Consider the following 18,650-nt stretch of genomic DNA (forward strand, 5'->3'; position numbering starts at 1 on the left):
CCTGTAAGATCCAGAATTCTGAGACTCGGAAAGATTGTGTTCTGTCACATCCTAAAGACCTCACAGTACTATAATATCCCAACAGAGCACTTCACTCTTAGACTGCAGGCTTACTTGAGGTTCCAAAAGTAGGGTGGGAGGCCGAGACTTCAGCTCTCAGGCCCCTCTCCTGTCAGGAGACGGACACCTTCTGTAATTTTAAGATAAAGCTTAAAGCTTTCCTTTTTGACAAAGCTTATAGGGATCATATGACCCCAACCCATCCCTACTACTGCATGCCATTAACTTTTAGCTTCTCTCTGACATGGTTTGTATGTTGTCCTTGCCTCTCCTCATACCCTACCCGCTAACAGCAGAGGGCTGCCCCTGCATGAGCCTGGCTCTGCTGGAGTTCTGTTCCTGCCAAAAGGGAGTTCTTCCTTCCCACTGTCAGCAAATGCTTGCTCACAGGGGTCTGACTGGTTTTCTCTCCAATATCGCAGGTTCTTTCCCTTACATTATAATACACTTTGAGATGAGTGTTATTATGACTTGGTGCTTTATAAATAAAACTGAATTAACCATCAGAGCAGGTTCAATCATCAGCATTTTCCCTTTAGTCCCCTGTCATTCAGTCCCCAAGCATGCTACTGCGTGCTACCGCTGCATGTCATTGTTGAATTACGGTTCGTCGCTGTGTATTTGGTCTTTCATTCCCCAGCCACTCAGGGTGAATGCCTGCCTGTGCTGAGCCTGGCTCTGTCTGAGATTTCTACCTAGGACTCTGTTTTTCTCCCCACGTGCTTGCCCACAGGGGACCACTGCGTTTCTCACTGATGTTGAGTCTTTACCTTACAGAATAAAGTGCTTTGAGATGACTGCTATTGTGATTTCGTGCTTTATAACTAGAACTGAATTGAAATGAATAGAGGGCAGTGCAGCTTTAGTTCTCTGCAGAATGTCCACTTTTTTCTTTAAACTTGCAACGGTGGATTTTTCCCTGTTGGGTGCAGTGAGAACACATTATCATATATTTTTTAAATTAAATACTGGATACCTTTATTTTTTATTGATGCTTCAATAATGTTGAGGTTCAGTCTCTGGGGAGGCCGATCCATGACTGATGGCGTTCCACTGTGTGTTTTTCCATAAAGGTATGCTTTTACTGCACTGGCAGTGTGTTTGGGATCATTGTCATACTGAAAAATGAAGCTGTGACCAATCAGTCCTTCCAGATGCTATTGTAGAGTGGATCAAAAATGTGACAGTACTTTTCTGCGTGCATAATTTCGTCCATTTGTTTGTTTGTTTTTCCGAGATCTCCAACAACACTGTCTGAAATGCACACCATGCTGACAAAAGCCAAGTTTTTAGATAACAGACCTTTGGGAATCACCTCACTGGTTCACAAACACTATTTTATTCCATTCAACCTGGGTTATCTTTGGTGTTTTCTTTGTAGGTTTAGCTAAAGAAATGGGAACAAATATTGTGTTTTTGTGACAAGTTTCTATTGCCTAAAAACTGGTTCTTTTGCTAGGTTGTCTGTTAAATGAGTTAAATGGCTTAACAAACGTTCCTCTGAAAATGGTCAGGTACAAGGACTGGACTGAAAGTGAGTGTAAAAGCAGCCAATGTCCAAAGAAAAACTGTGAAAGCCTGGAGAACTATTGCTCAAGACCATTTAAAAAAGAGCCGATTGGAAGCAAAGTATAAAGAAATGAGAGGTGGCTCAAGACTTTTGCACATACCCAGGTCTAATCATTCATTCTGAAAAGCTTTCAATGCATTGACATCACATCTTGAAGCGTACCAGTAGCTGTCAGTTGGCTTTAAATGAAAACATCTGCACAAATTGAATGTATTACAGTTTTAATGGCATTATGTGTTTATCATTTAAGGTCATGTGCTTTGGCTGAACATTTAATGGACACTACTTCCAACAAGTACTACATTTCATCTTTAATATTTTGTATTAATTGCCAGGTATACTCAAAGCCTAGTGTATAGTATGAAACTACCAGTAGTCTGTAAGCTAGAGCATTAAAAGGCTTTTCATTTTTTTCAATGCATACAGTCCAAAACACTGATAACAAAGCAATCTGAGCAAAGTCAAAATTACTAAAGCATAGTCACTGACACTCCAGATGACGGCTACTGAATATCTAAGCAGAAAAGGAGTCTTATCTCTAACCCCCCCCCACGGAAAAAAAAAAGTAATCTGCAGCTACATCTTATGCAGCAAGCTGGATTCTATCGTTTAATCCTTTTTGGTGGTTAAGATTTCAAATGTCAGTGTCATCACATGAACTAGAGACACATATGCACAGACAGATAACACATAGCTTACTCTGATGTTCTCTGTTCCCAAGCTCTTTACAGTTTTTTTTTTGTTTTTTTTTTTTAATGTTTGTTTGCTTGATGCCACTCTAGATCTGGGCCATGTCGGGGAGCTCCAGCTCTCTGAGGTACTGGCTGCAGTTGGGGTCCCCCCTCACGGTCGGGGCTGACGGGATGGGTCGGCCGGTGTGCGGGTCGACGCACCAGCACTCCCCTCTCTGACCATGGAGGGACATCTTGCACTGAAAAACAGAATCTCTGTGGTAGTATTTTCACTTGCACATTTCATGCTAATCTACGACCTCAATGTGCATGTTTTACAAGTGCGGGCAAATACACAAAAAAGACTGATTTATATCAGTACAGGCACAGGCAATGCAAATGTGTGTTGCCAGTTTTATGAAGAGAAAATGACCTAAAGTGCTGGTTTGTCAGTGTAACTGATTTTTGTTCACACTGGTGGCTGTGATGCCCGCCTCTCCCCCTCTCCTATTATCAAGTGGGTACGACCTCTGGGGCTGGGGCTTACCACCCTGCTTCCCAAAATGCCCGGAGTCACCTGTTTTAGGTTATACTGCCCCCTCTTGTCGCAGTTGGGGATATGCAGGGCATACAGGTCTTCCAGAGGCCCTCGGTTATCTCTGAAGGGCATCTTGGATATCCGCTCTAGGACCTGGTCGAGTTCCTGCTGACACTGAGTCTTTAAAAAAGGCAAACACAACAACAAAGCGGTCACGTTCACAGCAAGGTTTTCATAGTTAAAAATAAGTAACTATGAGTCAGCTGCCTCTGCAAAGCGCTGTTTTATTTTTGTTTTTGTAATAGCAATTCTGATTTCTCTCAGTATAATAATATTTAAAAAGACTTAAACAGATCCAAACTAAACTAAAAAGAAACATTTTCTACTGAAACAAGTGAACCCACTTTGGAAACTAACTGAAACTGAAAAGCAAAATTGCAAAAACAAATAAAAATCAAGACTAACTCGAACTACCTGCTACAAGCTTGCACTACAGCCATAATATTTTGATTGCGATATCTGTTATTTATTTTAAAAATGTTCAAAAGGTCTTTAAAATCAATCTGCCAAACAGGAAACTTTTCCAGCGTACACCAACACACACACACACACACACACACACACACACACACACACACACACACACACACACACACACACACACACACACACACACACACACACACACACAGCAAACTGCTCGTACTAATGCTGAAGGCCTTTCTGTTTATAAGAAAATGAACCGTCATTCTTGCCAGTAATGAATCATAACTCAGCAGTGACCTCAGATTTATTCCAGAAATCTAGTTGAGAAGTTATAAAGTTCCTGATGCAGCAATTTAACCTTTAACCGAATTGTTTAGTGGGCTGATGATGGATAGAAATGATGAGGCTTCCCCCCAAATCCCATACAGTGCAGGTCAGGGATTATAGGTTACTGAGCTGTGATTGCTTTCATCCCTTTAAACAGTCATAAAGACAGTCTCTTCAACGCAGTGTGAAAATCAGCAGCTGCAGCACCAGAGGGAGGCAGCACTCTGCTGCTTTTTTTTAATGCCTGTTAAGTCCGAGTAGCTGTTTCTCCCCACTGAAAGGAACTACAGAAGACGTCCAAAATGCTACTTCTTATATCAATACTTTGCTGTAGTGCAGAGCATCTATTTCCCCCCCTGAAAAATGAAATATATACATAATTCTGGTCTGACCTGTGCTTTATTCCCAACTGCTCATACAGACTTTTTATCACACCTTCTACATCTAATCTGGGCCGCAAGCTCCATGTGATCTCACAGCAAAGTTTTACCAGATTGTCAGTGTAATCAGGGTAAAGTCATATCAGTGCAACTTTGTTAAACCTTTGCAATAATAAAACACACTCTGCTTTGCCTTGCCTGTTTGGCCCGTGTAGGCTTCACGTCTTCCACCTTATTGGTCTTCATCTTGGTCTTCATCTCCTGCCTGTGCTGGCGTACGGCGCTCTCTTTGGGTCCCAGCCAGGCGGCGTCTTTATTGGGCTTTCGGACGCTGGGGATCTCACTCACACCCTGCTCCGGCTGCAGCTCCACAGCCTCTCCTGTGGATGATGGGTTATGACATCAAAGCATTAGATTAAGATTGACTTTTAATATTAAGAAAAATCAAAACGTTGCAGATACTATGTGGTTTTAGCCAGGAAAGTGCTGATGTCTGTTGTTCAAGGACACGCTGACAGATGCACTGCTGACAACCTGGCGACATTTCCTAGAGTGTGTCTCTGTACACTCAACCATTCTGTTTCCCATTAGCTGTCATTCTCTTGGTAATGAACTGGGATTTTTAGGAGCTGGGAGTGAAGTGAGACACACTCCAGAGTGCACAGATCATTTTTCAGAGCAACAAAAGAGGTCTGCACAAAGAGGTGCTTAGAAATCCATCGAAGGCCTTTTACAGGGTGCAGAGGTGAGGGTGACCTTGCAGTCCATCAGGAGAAAATAATAATAAAGTGCTTCTTTTTGATGAGAAATGAAAGACCTCACTACTTTTACCTTCTATTTTTGTTTCTAATACTCATTTCTGTCATATATAGGCTGTTGCAGTGGTCAGTGCTCATATGAAACATGATCAAAGTTTCATACAACTATGACTTCCCTAAATCTGCTTCACACTATGTTTTTTCTGCTTTTCTTTATGACATCAATAAAAGCAGATATGATTGTATGCTCGTCTAAGGCACGAGGCTCAGTGAAGCCAATCAGAAAAAAAAAAAGCTCTGAAAGGGAGGGTGGCCTCATAGTTAGAGCTTGTTTCAGCTTGTTTCAGGCAGGATGAACTGAGGGGCTGCAGTGTAAGATAAAAACAGTGAACTATGAATCATGCAGCGCTACTCTAATAGAGTCCAAGTACAAAAATGTGGAGCTTGATATAAGCACAATAGGTCCTCTTTAGTGTAATTTGTCTATGAGAAATCTTACTTTGTGTTCAGTAATTTTAGGTTCTATTTAATCTATTTGGTATTTGTGCACGGTTTAAATGCATTTCACTCACTCGTTCATTTTTAATGTAAACACAGTCCATACTGTATTTTACACACCTGTGTATTCGTGGCTGGATTTATATATTTTATTGTGTTTGCATTCTTACAAGCATGTTTATGAGAGTTTATAACACTTTTCACATTTCCACCAAAATAGCAGCACGGTCTCCAAACCACTGGGAGACGTATCAGCAGAATCAGCGGGTCATTAGAAACATTTCCTTTCTCTTCGAGTGAAGGAACCCCACATTCTTGACCAGCTTACGAGCTGAGAAATGTTGGCCACTACTGAACTTGAGTCATGATGAAGTTTCCATAGTGGCCTAGCAAACTGAATCAGTCTCACAGGCAGATGTTAAAGGTGTTGATAAATTGACACAAAAATGATCACCATACAATATATGGACACATTTACTGGGCTACACCCTATGCAGCCTGCCTTTACAAAGATTTGTGAAAGAATGGGTCATTACAAAGAGCTCACTGAGTTTGTGAAATTTCGTCCCTCCTGAATATTCCACGCTCAAATGTAAGGCGGTATTATTGCAAAGCGGGGTCGCTGAGTGCCTCAAATTCACCAAAGCTCTGCTGACTCAAGAACGTCAGAGTCTTCAGAACCCCAAACCTCCTCTGGTGTTATCATGAGCACAAAAAGTGTGCGCCAGAAGCTTCATTGCATTGGTTTCAATTGCCAGCAGCTCTTGAAGGCATAATGTGTAGGTGGCCCAGTGATTTTGTCCATATATTCAACTACTAAAAGCACTGCTGCTACTTCTATTAGTTCTAACTTGCTGAGGCTCGTACATAATGAATTTGATCCATATTAGAAGCTCCTAATAAAACCACCCACCCATGTGTTCGTGTCCTAAAACATCAGAGCTTTTTTTTGGTGGCACAAGAGAAACCTCCACAATATTAACCAGGTGGCTTTAATGTTTAGGCAGATGGGCCTCTTAAAACAGAAATGCACAATAACTGAGGAGCTCACAGTGTCCTGAATACCACTGGCATTAAAACAGGAACCTTCAATTTAAATTTATGGACAACTGTCTCTCCAAGTCCCTGCGGCAATCTGGTAATTCCTTCAGGCAGTTTTCATTTACTTTGACTGGGAGTCTTGTTAAACATTAACCTAAAAAGAAACAAAAAAAAGCTCTCCAGACAGACGGAGCAAACAAAGAGAGAGGCCATCAGGTCCAGCCCAACTTGTTGTCTCTGACAACAGAGCATACTTGGGAGTTGAAGGCTGGCAGGGAGTGGATAAGGAGCGTCTTTCCAAACCAGCAGATTTTAGATGAAAAGATGTTACATGTTGCACATTCTTCACAAAGCATATCTTGCTGCTGTGAGTAATATTTTGCAAGGTCAATATATGAGCCAGAACGCTGTGTTTTTGCTGAACTTTTGGTGGAAATCATGTATTTCGCTTGTGCACGGCTTCACTTGACACCTGAATGAAAGAAGGGAAATAAGCAGAGACAGTAAAGAAGGTCAAATAGTTGGCCAGTCAAGTGGATAGTTCACAGTTATGCAGACCAAGCTTTACCGTGCAGACTTGTGGAAAAGCATCTGAATGAAAGCGAGTGTGTATGTTAGTGGTGATGGTGGACTGAGGGGGCATTCCCTGCACCCTGCAAGAGGTAAATTTGACATCCGGTTGTAGAATATGATTACAAAAAGGCCTAAGAAAGGACGGGAGAAAGGAAATTCCAAACGAAGCAATAACAAGGTGCTGGTGCCTTTTGCCATCAGATAGATCTAGTGTTGTTGGACTCCAGTTCCCCCTATGACGCTCCACTGTGCTCTCTCTAGATTTTCTTTGAAGACAGCATTTCTTTGCTAAAAGGGGCAAAAGTCAAATGAAATCAGGTGGCGGCTTGGGTGCTTTTTGTTTTGCCGTCTTACATAATCCCCACAGTATCCCAGTGCAAAACCATCACTCTCTCTCTTCTGAGGGAAACCTGAGATGTTCAGTCAAAGTGTGGGCACACACAGACACACACAAAGATACACAACGTATAGCTGCAATCTCCCTCTTGAATGCACATGTGCACACACAAGCACAGAGGGTCAGGACCCCACTTTTAGGGGGCACTAGGCCTCTGCAGTGCAAGCCACTCCATAGCAACGGGCTGGGGATCAGCAGTGTCAACAGAGCAGCAGGCCTACTGTCCAGTCTACTGCTTGAATTAATCCCTACACAATAGCCTGAGAGGCTTCTTTTCTATATCTGATCCATGTTGAATTCCCAGGTGGCACGTAAGCCAGAAGTGTCATGTCTGATTGTCCAGATTTTGGTCAACTGAGCAAATGGCAGAACTGGCTGGATCATGGAGAATGGAAAGGTTCAAAATAGAAAGGTCCAAGCACCGTAGCTTTCTTGCCCCATCACACATATATATATATATGACGCAAAAACAGAGTTTGTACAAGTCAATATTTTGTGTGACCACCTTTATTCTTCAGCACAGTCTGAACTCTCTGAGGCAGCTTTCTTCTCATTTCTTTAAGTAGTCTTCAGGAAAAGTTCTCCAGCTTCTTGAAGGACATTCAAAGCTCTTCTTTGGATGTTTCTGCCTTTTGTTCTGTTCTCTGTCAGGATGATCCCACACTGCTTCAATAATGTTGAGGTCCGGGCTCTGGGGAGGCCAATCCATGACTGACAGTGTTCCACTCTGTGTGTTTCTATCCAGGTATGATTTTACTGCACTGACAGTGTGTTTGGGATCATTGTCATGCTGAAAAATCAGATGCCAAACGGATGCTTTCCAGATGGTGGATCAAAATCTGATGGTACTTTTCCGTGTTCATAATTGCTTTAATTTTGACAAGATCTCCAACACCACTGGCTGAAATGCAGCTGCAAACCATGACAGAGCCTCCACTGTGATTTGAACCAAAAATGTCAAATTTGGATCCATCACTCCATCAGAGCTGTTGCCACTAATTTTCAGTCCAGTTCTTGTGTAATGTGGCATACCTCAGCCTTTTTCCCTGTTTCCCTTCCTTAAGAATGGCTTCTTGACAGCCACCATTCCACTGAGACCATTTCTGATGAGGCTTCAGTGAACAGTAGACGGATCAATGTTTTTTTTTTTTAAATAATACACTGCACACCATGCTGAGAGCCTCTAAGTTCTTCAAGACTCCTTCAGGTTGCCAAAACCTCAACCCTTCAAGTTGAATTTGATTTCAGAAAAGTCAGAGGGAGCCAAATATAGTGAGTAGTATTGGTGTTAAACACAGAATGTGTTCATGTGGCCAAATAACTCTTGTATCACAATGGCGTGAGCAGCGGTTAAGGTAATTTCCACCAAATGACTTCTCATCAAGACATGTCAGGGCAATGTCCATGGTGAAATTGCAGTGGTCAAAATTAGACATCAAAGGAGTGATTGAAGATGAGCAACCTTGCTGAAAGCTGTGCATGAGAAGCCCACCTTGAACTTTAAATCAAGCAAGGTTTGAAGGGTTCCAGGACTGGAAATCAATTTAATTAACTCAGACATTTCTCTCTGACATTTGTTTCCATCTGTTTAAGTTTTTGCTGAAGTTGAATTCCACAGACATCCATTAACTGAGCCAAGCTAAAATCTTCACAGACATGCTATATGCCTTTTATTTTAGCTGGGCTTAGGCTAACAGTTAATCAATTAGAAGTGTACATATTTTGTCTATGCAGAAGGCAAAAAAGGCAAAAAATATAAGAACAAATGAAGCACCTCTCTGAGTAAGTGGAAACAAGAGTCACCCAAAACCGATCTCTTTAAATTTCAGAGCCTTTAAAAAAAAAACACCTTTTCTCAGTTAACTTCTTAAACATAGCTCTAAGGTGTGAAATAAATAGGTCACATGTCACTGAGTAGATTTATTGCACACTATAATCAATTACAAGACCTAGTGGGGCTGTTTTCTGGAAACACAAACTCAGCAGAGTTCAGATATGTTTACCTCGCAGGCTTTTTGGCCTGCATCAGCCATCTGAGAGCAGGCTTTTGCACAGGCTCCGGCACGTATGTACGCTCTGCGGTATCTATGACCAGCCATCGCTACTGGCACCCCTGGGTGAACTCCGGGCAGATTTTACAGGGCCTAAAACTAGGACAGGAACAGAGGCAAGCTGCAACACGATGACACTTAGAATGCCTCACACCATTAATAATTCTCTGCTACAAACCGTGTGCCTACTTTTCAGGAATTAATCATGTGTTTTACAGTCTTCAACCAATGACGGGGCCTTCTAATCCTATAAATCTTTTAACTATACTCACAATCAAACATCAGATTTCATGGTTATAATCTGTGCAATATTTTTCAACTGTAGTGATTTTTTTTTTTTTTTGACAAGTGGATCACCGTTTTGGTATTTTGCCATGACCCCAAATGGGATTGAGCAAGTGAAAAAAGTGCTGAACGGGCAAAGAAATAAAAGACGAGTGCTTGATGATATAAATGAACTTAAAAGAATGCACATTTTGTACTTTTTGGCAAACATTTAGATCAGGAGGAAATGCAGTCATGATGTTTGCTAGCCCTGAAATATACACTCAGTGTGTTTTGGAATGGAAATTTAGAATCACCAATTAACCTAACCCCACTAACTGCATGTCTTTGGACTGTAGGAGGAAGCCGGAGTACCCGGAGAGAACCCGCACAAACATGGGGAGAACATGCAAACTCCACACAGAAAGGTTCAAGCCTGCCGTGGAAACTGGAAACTGCTGGAACACCAGGATCACTGTCCACAGTGAAGTGAGTTTTGCTGCCAGTGGTACTGGTACCCTGCACAAAGTAGATGGAATAATGAATGAGGAGGACTCCCTCAAAGTTCTTCAACTTCACCTCAAATCAACAGCTAGATGGTTGAAACTTGGTTTCAGGACAATGTTCCCAAACATACATCAGAACTGTTTTTGGAACGGATAAAGCAGGCTAACATTAATTTGCTGGAATGGCCTTCCCAAAGTCCTGACTTAGACCCTATTTGAAAATTTGTGGCCCTGAAAGCTGCATCCATGCCAGGAAACAAACCAATTTAAATGTACCAATTGTGCCAAGAAGAGTGGTCAAATATCCAAGCAAAATTAAGCCAGAAGCTTGTTGATAGCTACCAAAAGGGTCTGGTCAAGGTGCAACTTGCTAAGGGACATTTAACCAAATATTAGTGGTAGTGTATGTATATATTTGAGCCTGTATGTATACTGTTGAACCTGTGTGGATTAGAGAAAATCCAAAATAAATTCAAACTTGTGCACCTACTTCTTGTTTTTTTAAAGTCTTTAAAGATATATATTGTACAGTGATTGGTGGTTTTACAGGTGGCGGCCATTGACATTTCTTTCCCTCCTCATCTTTTCTTATAGTTTTTGTACTACTTTTGTATTTGCCTAGGGTCAGTGTCTTCTGGTAGCATGAGGCACTACCTGGACCCTACAGAGGTTGCACATCAATACATGCCATTTCCAGAAGTTAGCTGCATCTCCCAGCACAGTCTAAAGAGCATGGAGGAGATTCCAGGAGACAGACAGTAGAAGGTCCTTAAACCATCAGCAGGACTGGTATCTGCTCCTTTGTGCAAGAAGGAACAGGATGAGCACTGCCAGAGCTACAAAATGACCTCCAGTAGGCCACTAGTGTGAATATCTCTGATCAAACAATCAGAAACAGACTTTGTGAGGGTGGCCTGAGGGCCTGACATCTAGTGGGCCCTGTGCTCATTGCCCGGCACCGTGGAGACAGATTGGCAATTGCCATTGAAAACCAGAATTGGCAGGTCCACCACTGGTGCCCTGTGTTTTTCACAGATGAGAACAGGTTCACCCTGAGCACACGTGACAGATGTGAAAAGGTCTGGAGAAGCCGTGGAGAACATTAGGCTGCCTGTAACATCATTCAACATGACCGGTTTGGTGGTGGGTCACTGATGGTCTGGGAAGGCATATTCATGGAGGAATCCACAGATCTTTACAGGCTAGGTAATGGCAACCTTGGACCCGTTGTCAGACCTTACACTGGTGCAGTGGTTCCTCCTGGTGCACAACAATGCCCAGCCTCATTCAGGCAGTTCCTGGACAGGAATTGACACCATTGGTTGACCTCCACGCTCGCCTGAACTAAATCCAGTAGAACACCGCTGGGAGATTATGCTTCAGCCCATCCAACGCCACCAGGTTGCACCTCAGTATGTCCAGGATGCCCTGGTCCAGATCTGGGAGGAGAGCCCCCAGAACACCATCCGTTGTCTCACTGGGAGCATGCATACAAGCATGTGAAGGTCATACAAGCTATTTTGTACCATTTTGAGCTGCTGCAATGAAATTTCAGCAAAATGGGCTAACCTGCTGCATCATTTTTCACTTTGACTTTCTGGGTGTCTGAATTCAGCCCTCGGTAGGTTGATAATTCATTTCCATCAAACAATGATGCATCTTTTCATTCCTTACACATTACCCAGTCCATATCAGTATAGATATCCAGCATGTTTTTTTTTCCCATTGACATCTGATGTGTTTTCAAAGTCTTCCTTTAATTAATTAATTTTTTTGAGCAGTGTACTTTGGTGTTATATAAATAAATAAATATTGTTTACAGACCCTCTAAGATATTATTTTGTCAGTAAACTGAGCTCAATACTTAAAAAAAACTTTCATTAAAGGCAGTTGTTACATAGAGCATCTTAAGATTTTATTACATGTTAAATTTCAGAGCTGAAATGAAATTGAACTGAACTGTAACTACTCAGAGATTTGAACTGTTTGCTCTACAATGTGTGTGTACCTCCACCCATGCCCCATTCACCTGCAGTTTTAAGGGTAGGACAAGGTGAAACACACATAAAAGGCACATACAACACACACACACACACACACACACAGTGAAACTAAAAGCACAGAATAAGACATGCAGACACCATAATGAGTGCACATATGCAGTAGTGGCATAAAAATGCATGGAGAATGCAGGAGTACTGCTCAGTGTCATGGGAAGTCCGGCAGCAGCCTGAGCATATAGCATAGGCTTATGACATCTCAAAAAAAGGAAATATTTTAAACCAAAGGATAGTGTTTGTCTCCTGAAACCTAGCTGGGAGCTGTACATATATGCACTGATACTGAAACCTATCTTTATGTATGATGAAACAGTCTTTTTGTGTCTTTCTAATACTTGCTTCTTTTTTTTTTTTAATCGTCCTTTATTGGAACAAGCTCAGAAACTGCGCCCATTCACCCTCCCAGTTTCAGTTGCATTTCAGACAGTGTTTGTATTGTCTTAAATCACCCTTGACCACTCCAGAGGGTGGGAAGTTATTCTGGTTCTCAATAGGCACGGGGGAGATTCTTGGCACGGATATGCGTAAAGTTGATGCCTCAGGGGGAGATGGCACAAATACCCATTTTGGGGGAGATTATCTCGGAGCTATTTCAGTCCTGCAGGCTCCGTCTGGATGCCCCCGCAGGTACACAGGAATGCCCCTTGTTAGCTAACAATGTTATTTCAGCAACCAGATGTCACAGGAGTTTTTCCCCCGGTTCTTTCCACCTCATTTTCCCTCTCCATAACAGCAAAAGTAACACTGGAAGAGAACTCTTTTGATTGCTGGGTTGATTAACAGTACTTTCATCGAGGTATGGGGACAACAGCATTTGGTTCACTCTTTTGAAATCAATGTTAGCAAGAACTTATTCTATTAAAGCTTTTTTGCTTCTTTTTTTTTTTATCAACTTGTTCTCTTTCGAGGTTATATGTGCTGTGATTCCAGTCAAAACAACTAAACGCCCATCCAGTCTGTTTAAAAGAACCTTTCGTTGGATCCAGGTTTCTGTGGGAATGGAATATCAAGTGATACTGTGTATAAACACAGAGGGTAGTGGGAAGAATGTGGGTGTTCGCTTTAAATAGGGAGGCATTTCAGCTGAAAATCAAAGAAATATGAAAACTACTTTGGCATTCTGTTGTTTCTGAAATTGAAATAAATGTATTCTCTGACATTTTATATCAGTATGTTCTTTTAATCAAATATTTGAACCAGTTCATGAGTTCATTCCCTGAACATTACTGTGCGAGGGATTATCCCGTTTCATCCTCCCATTTTCGCCACATCACAGAGGTTGCTCCGACATTTAAGAGCTTCTGTTAATGTTCATGGTCTGTGTCAAGTGCCAGCAATTATCTCTGGATCTCTATCCTCAAATTTTCATCCTATTGAATCCGTCCCAAGATATTCAAGACTCCACAAAAACCCACTGGATATTAGATTTACAAAAGTAGGTTTCAAAGAAATGTCATTTCTGATATGGATACAAGATTTTGAAATATGTACCAACATGTTGATGTTCATTCAATCTGAATGGTTTTGGTATAAAGCCTGAGAGCTTAATATTGTCCAAAAGAATATGCACATTATCTGAAATACATATTTCACAGGCTTAAGCCAGAGCTTGGCTTCAAGTGGTAACTTGCAAATGCAAACTTGTCAGTAAGACAGCATAGGAGTTTCTAAATTTGCACCACATCCATAAATATAAATCCTTAAGGACAATTCCTAAGGGGGGAAAGCCTTTTTACTAATACATATTGGACTGGTATTTGTGGAGGTCTGGGGGTGGTAGGTACAGTGGGTAAAACAAAAACTATATTCCTTTGAACCCATAATTAGCACAAAGATTTTTTTGGTGTATTATTAGGACTAAATTATTGTCTGATATTAGCCATCTACCGATCTCTCAGTACTGGCATTTAAAATAGCCCATAAATGAAAAATAAAAAAGTAAAGAGACACAAGAAACACCCTTCAGCCACATTATGAGTGTTGATGTTGCATAGTTTGTCCATCGGAGGGCACTCTTGAGCTTCTCAATTAGCAAACACAAATGCAACAACCAGCTGTTGGGAATGTGAGTGGGAGTGTAAACAAGTAAATAACAAATGTGTGTGTGCCAATATATCAGAATATCGTATTTTTAAATCTCCAAATATCGGCATCGGTATCAGTCTTAAAACATAGTCAGGCTGTAGACTGTTGTCGGCCCCTTGCCTGGACTGTGGAGAAGTCAAAAACCTTTTTAACACAATTAATTTGAATATGAATCTGTCATAAGGGAATTTTCAGTGATGAAGCAGCATCTGTTGCTTTCTTATTGAGCTATGCTACTAATGAGTTGCTTTGCTCGGTTAAATCGGTGAACAAAGATCATCCGTAGCCTCAACCATAAAACAAATGCCAGCTCATTAAAACCAGACAAAAAGCTAAATTATTTAACTGCTCCGCTTTTTAAAGCACCACTCGTTATCATACAGTAATGCCGTTCCCACTCCTACGTGTTCCAACTCTATCTGACTCGGACCAAAAAGCTGCACCTTCTGTTTGTTTCCTCCTACATGATCATTCACGGATCAAAGAAATACTGGCTCTGACCTTTGGCCTCTTTGCTGCGGGTCACTTGTAGTGCTGATTAAAGAGATTATAGGAATTCTGCAGCTGCTCTCGCTGCACTGTTGTATACCTGTGATCAGATAAATTCTTTCAATTTAAAACCTGTAAAAATGCCACCTCTAAGTAGATACAGCTTGCCGTTCCTTTTCTTTGTTCCTTTTTAAAAGCTGACATGTTAAACGGATGAAGAATTAGAAGACTCGCCTGAAGAAGATGATGTCAGGATGTTGCGTATTTATATAAACATCCAAATAAAGCAGCTGCGGTATTTCATCATTTGATTTCTTGCCCAGATGCCGAATCAGCTCAAGACTCACCTCTTTGGGGGCCAAGTAAATAAAACTACTTAATTATTATATTAATCTTTTTTTTTTTTCCCCCTAATTTCCAGATGCATTCCTGGAATAAAGTGGATGTAATGGGTATTAACCAGAACATTTAAAAGTTGCTCTCAATCTTCCCAAGGCCTCTGTGAGCTGATTTCTTTCCTGTTTTTGTGCTATCCAGAAAACTTCTGCATCACGGGAAATCAAACCTGTGAAGCTCAAACTGCACCAAAAAATCGGCACAGGAGATTGGCAGTAACAACCGAGTATCTTTAAAAACAAGATGGGATAGGATTCATCTCAGATTTGATCCAAGGAAGGAAAAGATTTTTAACTTCACTTTGGTAGAAAGTCAAAACTTTCTTTTAGCTTTTGACCCTGAGAAAGCTCTGCACTTCACTTAGACCACTCACTGTAATTCTGGGTGCCTTTCAGCCTCTGCTCTTCCATCTTCTGCAGCAGCAGCAGCAAAGCTTTTATTCAAAACATCTCCAGGTTCGGCTTTTAGAGCCAATTTCTAAGCTTTTACTCATTTTTTTGGACACATCCAGCTAAATCTCAGGCCTTTCAACCTCAGAGAAGAAGAAGAAAAAAAAAATAGTGACATCTAACAAATTGCCTGCTTGTAAGCGAGGCCTTTACGTGATGTGTTCATGCAGGCTGTACGCTGGTTATGTAACTCTGCAACCCATGCTCAGTTTATTCCTTTACTTACAGCATGTACGTATTCATAATCGCGCAATTATTGTGGCTGATTATTAAATCGTAAACGTGTCACAAAGCATTTTTGGCCTTTTGTGCTAAGAGTTCTTACAGAGAACAGGTGTTACACTGAATCCTGTCTTCAGTAGTTTCTCTATGTTCCAGGACTCCGGTGCCAAAATAAACGCGTCAGTCTGAAGGTAAACTATGACAAAGCACGGATTTTGGAAAGGAGCAGAAATCACACCCGGACTGGCTCCTCTGGACATTCATTGACTGTGTTAATGAGGATGTTTGCTTTTCGTCTTCACTGTGACTTGCTCCTGTTCAAACGCAAACCAAATAAGCCTCATTGGCTCCAGGCTTCATTGTGATTCTCTGGCACACACATCCAGGTAGACAACCTACAGTTAAGGCAGCCAGTGTTATAACCAGTGTGTAGTTATTACTAGTCAAAGCCTAAAGTCCACTTTTCCAATCAATGCAGCATTCCTTCCCCCTCCTCTACATCTCCATATATTTCTTTCTCTCCACTCCCCTGGGGAAATGTCAACATCAATACTACAATGTTTTCTGTGTCCATCCCACTGAGTACAACTTCTGGGGCTTTTGCAGGCGACTAACTCTGTTGCAGTGTTTTAAAGGCAGCTTTTTAGGGGACGGACTGGAGGGCCAGCTGTGTGGAGTACAGCTGAGATGAACAGGGCAGAGTGACTGTTCCTTTATCTTTTTTTGTTGTTGTTTATTTCTCTGCATGCACACTAGGAATGACTCAATACATATTACCCCCCTGCAACATGCTTTAATATTGGTCATTGTTGCAGCACAAATTAGAAAATGACACACCTCTAATGCATGGCAATGCATGGGCCATGCAGCAATGCAGCAGCTATAAGGACGTGCTGAAATGTGCATGCAATAGAAACTTGCTCATTATTACAAGAGGCGAGTGGTTTAAAAGGGGTCTCAGCGTGGCTTGTGGTTATCCAATAAGCACGACTCAGTAATATAAATATGCAGTAAAGAGAAATACGGACAAATTCACCACTGAGTCCCCATTTTCAGCCAGATTAGTGCTCAGCCCTCATGACAATGCAATATTTCTACACTGTTCCTCGGGCTGCAGTCTAGACAGTGTCATTAAAAATTGATAGAAGAAAAGCAGGTTTCCGGTAAAGTGACTGACCGCTGGTTTGATCCCGCTGCTCCTGGCTGTAGGTGCTCGTCTCGGTGTCCACTTTGCGCCGACACTGACCCTGGCCCTGCACCAGTTGCTCCAGGGGAAGCTCCGAGTCGGGCGTCGGGTAGCATCGCAGACCGGTGGAGCACCTCGGGGTGTACACGCCGCACAACTCGCCCTCTTGCCGGGCGCACACGGGGCAGCACCCGCAGCCCGGTTCGCGCACTATCTCCGCGCATGTCTCGGTGAGCTTTGGGCACAGCGCCTGGCGCTCCGCGGTGCAGCCCGGGCAGCGGAACACCATCTCGGCCAGAGAGGCACTGGCGAGAGGCACGGAGAGGATCAGCAAGCTGCAGCCCGCGTACAACAGCATTGTTACAGGCATGAGGTTTTTAGTAATTATCATGGGGCAACGGAAGGCAATCCCAAGTGGAAAAAAGGAGCAGAAATGTGCATGCGAACAGGTGAAGCCTGGGGCTGGGAGGTCTGCTGGGTCCTACACATTCCCAGGTTTGCTCTCGGGGCCAAACTCGTGTTAATTGGGGAAAACAGGAAGACTTTCTTATTATTTATATTTTTTGATACCGTGTTTTATTGGAACAACCCTGGCTAACCCTGATTATAGGAAAGAAAACCTCACTGATGCCACACAGGAAAATAAATATCATCATTATCTTTAAATGACCTGTACTGCTGCTCCCCAGCTGAACCAATTACCCCAGACATTTTTTTTTTTTTTTTTTTATGGCCATAGCGAGACAAAATTAGCCTCCTATAAGCGATTACTGGCAAACTGTTTCCAAATGCAAAACAGATTTTTACAACAACAACAAAAAAAAAAAAAAAGGAGAGAGACGTGAGGCTCGAACTTGAGCTAAAAAAAAAAAAAAAGCGCTGCTCGCATATTCAAAGACTCCTTTACATTAGCCTACTGTAGCCTGTTTGTTTCAATCAGCACCTTCTCGTCTCAACGCCAAGAATGCGTAAACAAACAAACAAACAAACAAAAGGACTATGTGCGGAGTATTCCTTGCGTGGAAAGACCTCCCCGCAGCGGCTGACATGTCCATTGACACTCAATTAAAATTTGCCAGCTGCTACCAGCATATATGCCTGCGCACAGTGGACGCTACTGTGCACGTTACACGGCGGTGTTTCCTATCGATCGGTGGGGGCCAAAGCCTTGAGGTGGCGCGCTCGCCCGCTAAACAAGCTCCGTATTAACCCCGTCCAGTGCAGGAGACTAATAGGTGTTTATCCAAGGGCCCAGAAATAGAAGCGTGTGTAACCTTACTCCGCAGATATAAATGCAGATTATTTTGTTTTGTGGGCACCCCCACAGACACACACACACACCATCCTCCCCCTCCCTGATTTCATACTATTTGGCCCCATTCACGATCGGCATCCCTGGCTCACCTTGGGGGCATGGAGCGAAGGGCACATTTGAAGCTGTCTTGTATCTCAGGGTTGTGAGTCAGGGGGATGCCTGGAGGGCTGTTTGCACTTAGAACCTCAAATGTAACTTTATAAATAATAATTAAAAAAAAAAAAAAACAGCTGCAGAGAAGGCCTGCCATATTTATAAATATGACCCAGGGGGGTGAGGATTTGTGTCTGGGCTGGTCACCAGCTAAAAGACCTAACAGGCCACAAGA

At 42.3% G+C, this 18,650-nt stretch overlaps 1 protein-coding gene across 2 annotated transcripts; it reads right to left on the minus strand.

Moving 5' to 3' along the window:
• Positions 1 to 2,341: 2,341 nt before the first annotated feature.
• igfbp2a (insulin-like growth factor binding protein 2a) lies at positions 2,342 to 17,481 on the minus strand. Of its 2 annotated transcripts, none has more exons than XM_030754223.1 (4): positions 16,999 to 17,481; positions 4,216 to 4,412; positions 2,879 to 3,019; positions 2,342 to 2,561 (listed from the first exon to the last, which is right to left on the minus strand). In XM_030754223.1, the coding sequence occupies exons 1-4, from the start codon at positions 17,396 to 17,398 to the stop codon at positions 2,409 to 2,411; spliced, it is 891 nt and encodes a 296-aa protein (XP_030610083.1). In that variant the 5' UTR covers positions 17,399 to 17,481; the 3' UTR covers positions 2,342 to 2,408. The 2 variants fall into 2 exon arrangements, with proteins under 2 accessions (XP_030610083.1, XP_030610084.1); XM_030754224.1 differs by having other exon boundaries at positions 4,231 to 4,412; positions 16,999 to 17,477.
• Between the last annotated feature and the right edge of the window lie 1,169 nt (positions 17,482 to 18,650).

This window comes from Archocentrus centrarchus, chromosome 2, assembly GCF_007364275.1.
Source record: "Archocentrus centrarchus isolate MPI-CPG fArcCen1 chromosome 2, fArcCen1, whole genome shotgun sequence".
In the NCBI taxonomy this organism is placed as follows: domain Eukaryota; kingdom Metazoa; phylum Chordata; class Actinopteri; order Cichliformes; family Cichlidae; genus Archocentrus; species Archocentrus centrarchus.